Source organism: Armigeres subalbatus, chromosome 2 (assembly GCF_024139115.2).
Source record: "Armigeres subalbatus isolate Guangzhou_Male chromosome 2, GZ_Asu_2, whole genome shotgun sequence".
NCBI classification, from domain to species: domain Eukaryota; kingdom Metazoa; phylum Arthropoda; class Insecta; order Diptera; family Culicidae; genus Armigeres; species Armigeres subalbatus.
This window is the reverse complement of record NC_085140.1, coordinates 52,848,836-52,854,835: the sequence shown is the minus strand read 5'-3', so window position 1 is coordinate 52,854,835 and position 6,000 is coordinate 52,848,836. Positions and strand designations below refer to the sequence as shown.

The 6,000-nt window shown below is 42.6% G+C and overlaps 1 protein-coding gene across 1 annotated transcript in view; it reads right to left on the bottom strand.

Annotated features, from left to right (window-relative positions):
• Window positions 1-6,000, bottom strand: part of LOC134208659 (bromodomain-containing protein 4) — a 76,328-nt gene continuing 70,328 nt past the window's right edge. Inside the window, exons 5-6 of the mRNA XM_062684422.1 lie at window positions 685-1,529; window positions 1-623 (exon numbers count right to left, since the gene is read on the bottom strand). Coding sequence (XP_062540406.1) covers window positions 601-623; window positions 685-1,529 — 868 coding nt within the window. The 3' untranslated portion in view covers window positions 1-600. The remainder of the gene's footprint in view (window positions 624-684; window positions 1,530-6,000) is intronic.

The following is a 6,000-nucleotide window of genomic DNA, read 5'->3' as shown; positions in this document are numbered from 1 at the left end:
TTATTTTATAATTATTAAAAACATCTTTATTTGAAATTGTTCAAAATTAATAAAATTTTGGTGGATTGACAACCAACCCAATTGTACGTTAATTTCAAGTTCATTTTAAAAAACTTCTATAAACAACATCTCGCGCTTTCGGATGAGCTTGATTTCGGTCTTCTTTTGTTTTCTTTGTTACTACTCACTACTAATCGCTACATATTTAGGAAACCTTTCAGTTGTTGTATTTTAGAGCAAAATAAACGATATTCAGCTGTTTGCCGTATTGATTAATTTTTTGACTCTGTTTTTTTATAACGACATCTTTTGTGACATTTGTTGCATTTTGTTTTGTCGATTGTCTTTTGTGTATTTTGGAGGGATTGGTTGTTTTGGTAGTTACGGAAGTTTCTAACAATTATTTACACATACACAATCTTCTCGTTGCTTTGTTTGTTTGTTTATCCTCTCCTCTAGCTAATACTTATCGATTGGATTTGTTTTCATATAGACTTTGTTCAAATAATTTGTTTTTTACAATCACATTTGAAAACGTGCTGAAATGTTTCGCTGCATTTTGGAATTGAAACATTCGCGCGCCTTTTTCACAATCCGCGCTTAAACCGATCGTGGTTGGACATCTGAAACAGTATATTCATAATTAGAACAAAATTTAGTGTAATCTTGAAAAAGTCTACTTACAGTGTGGACGTTCCGCATCCTCATCGGACGAAACGGAGATAGTCGACTCTACGACCTTTCCGGGAAGGTTGATAGGGTTGACCAGAGATCGGGCGTATTGGGCACGTCCCATGGGAAGGATCTGTGGCTCGACGTTGTGCGCCTGAGGCTCTGGTTCCTGTGGGCGAGGCGGTTGCTGTTCCTGGAGTTCCCGTTCCTCGGAGTGCTGCGAGGCGGGTTCCTGAGCTGGGGTGGTGCGATACGAATCAGTTTCTTCCTCGCTGGTTTCTTCCGAATCGGCCATCTCTCCGATCAGTTGCTTCAGCTGCTCGGTGAACTTTTGGGCGGCGATTTCGTGGATGTCCTTCAGCTCATCGGCTGACAGACCGACTTTCTGCAGGGCCATTTCCAGTGGGACTTCGCGAATCTGAACTTCCGGTTGTTCCGGGCCATTGCGGAGAGCCTGAGGGGGAAGGAATGGTCGGATGGCTTCCGGGATTGGGATACGCTGGAACTGGATGCGGACTTCAGCACGTGGAGGCTGCATCTGCTGCGGGAAAGTGGGCTGTGGCTGCGATTGAGGTTGAGGCTGGGGAGCATGCATCATTGGTTGAGGTTGGGGGTGGAAGTTGGGGCGCATCATGGGACCTTCTGGGTGGGGGGCCTGCATCATCTGGGCTGGGACCGGGGGGATCTGTTGTGCTTGTTGGTGGTGGCTCATGAGGGGGATGGGGAAGATTGGTCGGGCCATTTGGCGCATCATAGGCTGTGGTGGCATCTGCTGGGGCAGATGGGTGATTGGACCGAAAGTGCGGATTGGTGGGATGGGGATCAGGACTTGGCGCACTTGTTCAGCTTCTTCGTTCCTATGGAAATTAGTAAGGGAAGGCATTATTTTGGTTGAAATTGCAATACATTGTGGTGAAGTTGAGTTGAAGTGAGAAACCAGTTTCAATTATTCCTAATTATTATTGCTTCGATTCCATGCCATGTTTTTGTGTCTTATTCGAAGATATATGTAAGTAGCTGATTCGTGAAAAAGTATAGGTACAACCATTTCCCAAAATTTTAGGAGTTTTATTATTTTTTATTTATTTTGGATATAATATAAACGTGTGGTTTCCGATATCTTCATTAAAAAAAATTAACACATATTTGAACACGAAAACGAAGAGCTTCAACTGTATAAGTTGCAATGAAACTTTATAAAATCATTATTTATTATATGAATATATGAATACCTTCGATTGTCAGTCATTTTCTTATAAAGTTTCGTATTTCGCAGGCTAAAATTTTCCGGAAACTCTTTTTTTGCAGGGCACATCTTATTCTTTTTTTGAACGATGTCCCGATGTTCGGTTCAATCCAACTCAGTCAGCAGTTTCATTTTCATTAATCTCGGCCTGAACACCTTTTGGCCGAATACCGTCCAGGCCAATATTACAAATATATTTAGATGGAACATTTATCGAGCTAAAAGTTGAAAAAAAGTTACTTAGGGTAAATGTCATTTAGGCTCATTTAATTTTCAGCAATCATCAATTCTCTAAGCACTTCCAATAATATTGTACCAGAATGTGAATGAATGAGGATATCATTACCTCCGATATGTGTAGCAGTAGTTTTCAGTTTCAATTGAATTTCAAATGTTCTGTCTCCCTAAAGACAGACCTGTTCTCATATATGCAATAAGACAATCGTTGCTTTTTTTAAACCTTTCTCGCCCATCGTTGTTTTTCTTTTGAAATCCTTATTCAGATTGCTATCAGAAATCAAGGTAGGTGTTCTTCTTCTTCTTATTGGCGTTACATCCCCACACTGGGACAGAGCCGCCTCGCAGCTTAGTGTTCATTAAGCACTTCCACAGTTATTAACCGCGAGGTTTCTAAGCCAGGTTACCATTTTTGCATTCGTATATCATGAGGCTAACACGATGATACTTTTATGCCCAGGGAAGTCGAGACAATTTCCAATCCGAAAATTGCCTAGACCGGCACCGGGAATCGAACCCAGCCACCCTCAGCATGGTCTTGCTTTGTAGCCGCGCGTCTTACCGCACGGCTAAGGAGGAGGTAGGTGTTAGTTTAGCTAGACTCTCTCGTTTCCCGAACTGTTTTTCGTTCTTTCCAGAAGTAGCGGAACGTCTTTTGGCGAAAATCTCCTCCCGGGTGCTTCCAAATACTGGCCTATCTCGATGACCTCTTGTGTATCCAAGGTCTTCGAGAGGCTGATTAACCGCCGGCTGTATGTGAAGTTTGAAACACACGGATGGTTCGGCTTCCACAGACTTAGTATCCGGAGAGGATTTCCTCCGAAATCCGGAGAGGATTTCCTCCGAAATCCGGAGAGGATTTCCTCCGAAATCCGGAGAGGATTTCCTCCGAAATCCGGAGAGGATTTCCTCCGAAATCCGGAGAGGATTTCCTCCGAAATCCGGAAAGGATTTCCTCCGAAATCCGGAGAGGATTTCCTCCAAAATCCGAAGAGGATTTCCTCCGAAATCCGAAGAGGATTTCCTCCGAAATCCGAAGAGGATTTCCTCCGAAATCCGAAGAGGATTTCCTCCGAAATCCGAAGAGGATTTCCTCCGAAATCCGAAGAGGATTTCCTCCGAAATCCGAAGAGGATTTCCTCCGAAATCCGAAGAGGATTTCCTCCGAAATCCGAAGAGGATTTCCTCCGAAATCCGAAGAGGATTTCCTCCGAAATCCGAAGAGGATTTCCTCCGAAATCCGAAGAGGATTTCCTCCGAAATCCGGAGAGGAATTCCCCCGAAATCCGAAGTGAATTTCCTCCGAAATCCGGAGAGGATTTTCTTCGAAATCCGGAGAGGATTTTCTCCGAAATCCGGAGAGGATTTCCTCCGAAATCCGGTGAGGATTTCCTCCGAAATCCGGTGAGGATTTCCTCCGAAATCCGGAGAGGAATTCCTCCGAAATCCGGAGAGGATTTCCTCCGAAATCCGGAGTGAATTTCCTCCGAAATCCGGAGAGAATTTTCTTCGAAATCCGGAGAGGATTTTCTTCGAAATCCGGAGAGGATTTTCTCCGAAATCCGGAGAGGATTTCCTCCGAAATCCGGAGAGGATTTCCTCCGAAATCCGGAGAGGATTTCCTCCGAAATCCGGAGAGGATTTCCTCCGAAATGCGGAGCGAAGAGGATTTCGTCCGATATCCGGAGAGGATTTCCTCCGAAATCCGGAGAGAATTTCCTCCGAAATCCGGAGAGGATTTTCTTCGAAATCCGGAGAGGATTTCCTCCGAAATCCGGAGAGGATTTCCTCTGAAATCCGCAGAGGATTTCCTCTGAAATCCGGAGAGGATTTCCTCCGAAATCCGGAGAGGATTTCCTCCGAAATCCGGATAGGTTGCCTCCGAAATCCCGATAGGATTTCCTCCGAAATCCCGATAGGATTTCCTCCGAAATCCGGAAAGGATTTCCTCCGAAATCAGGTGCGGAGAGGATTTCCTCCGAAATCCCAATAGGATTTCCTCCGAAATCCGGAAAGGATTTCCTCCGAAATCCGGAAAGGATTTCCTCCGAAATCAGGTGCGGAGAGGATTTCCTCCGAAATCTGCAGAGGATTTCCTCCGAAATCTGGAGAAGATTTCCTCCGAAATCCGGAGCGGAGAGAATTTCCACCGTTATACGGATCGAAGAGGATTATCCGGAAATATGAGATGTACTCCTCTAAATTTCATTAAGAATTCCTTCTGAACTGATTCCAGAAGAAATCCTCCGGATTTCAGAAGAAAACCTCTAGTGGTTTCGGAAGCATTTCGTCCGAATTCAGGAAAAATAAGCGTCCAAAATGTGAAGTGGAATTTTTCTAAAATATGAAGACAATTTCCCCTGAAAACTAAGGAGGAATTCTTTAGAAATTTGGAGAGGAGTTCTTGTGAGAATTTTCTCAGAAATCCGAATGCTGATACCCAAAGAGGATTTTTCATATAATACGGAGAAGGTTTCTACTTAAATTCGAAACGGATTTCCATCAAAATTTGGAGTGGACTTTTCTAAATATCCAAAGCGGATTTCTACCGCAATGTGTAAAGGATTTCTCCCAACATTCGGATCGGATTTCTTCCGAATATCGGAAAAAATTTCTTCTTCTAAATTCGAAAAGGATTTCTTCCGAAAGATAGCGCTTTTTTATATCATGAGAGAATTTGTTCCGAGTATCAGAGAGGATTTCTTTCAATTCCCGGAAAGGATTTCCAAAAATCCTTCCGAAATCCGTAAAGAATTCCTGTCGTGATCCAGAGAGGATTTCCTTTGAAATCCGTAGTGGATTTTTTTTTCCGAAATCCAAAGAGGATTGTGTTCGAAAATTTGGATCTCCCTTTTAAACTCTGAAATCTGAAGTTTTTTTTTTCTGAAATCCGGAAAGGGTTTTCGGATTTCACTTCTTCCAAAATCCAAAGAGGATTTCTTCCGCAATACGGAGAGAATTTCTCTCTAAATCCGGAAAGTATTTCTGAAGAAATTCGAAGGGGATTTCTTTCAAAATCAGGAGAGGGTTTCTTCCGAGATCCGGAAAGAATTTCTTCTGAAATCCGGAAATGATTTCTTCCGAAATCCGGAGAGGATTTTCTCCGAAATCAGGAATGGATTTCTACCAAAATCTGAAGAGGACTTTCACGCTTTCACCTACTCATTTCACCTACTACTACTACTTTCACCTACTCATTGACTGAATAAAATTGTATTGCTCACTCTTTCTATCCCACGAAAATTTTACTCAATTTCTGTTTAAAGCAGGACAACTCAAAACTAGAGTAATCCTGCTTTTGACGGAAATTGAGTAAAATTTCCGTGGGAAGAAAAGAGACGGCAATACAATTTTACTCAGTCACTGAGTAGGTGAAAGTTAGAGTGTTCTTCGAAATCCGAAGAGTATTATGCTCCGAAGTTCAGAGATGATTTCCTTTAGGCTAGCCAGCCAAGAGCTGCAAGCCTTTGTAAAACATTTCTCCCGACATCCGGAGAGGTTTTTTATTCATCCGGTTAGGATTTATTCCGAAATCCGAAGAGAATTTCTCCCGAAATCTGGAGAGGATTTCTTCCGAAATCTGGAGAGGTTTTTTTCCGATATCTGGAAAGTATTTCTCCAGAAATTCGAAGAATTTTTTTTTCCGAAATTCGGATAGGAATTCTCCAGATATCTGGAGACGATTTCTCATGAAATTCGGAGAAGATATTTTTCCGAAATCTGGAGAGGATTTCTTCCGAAATCCAAAGAAGATTCCTACCGAAATCCGAAAAAGATATCTTCCGAAATCCAAGGAGGATCTTGTCCGAAGTCCGAAAAGAATTTGCTACGAAATCCGAAGAGAA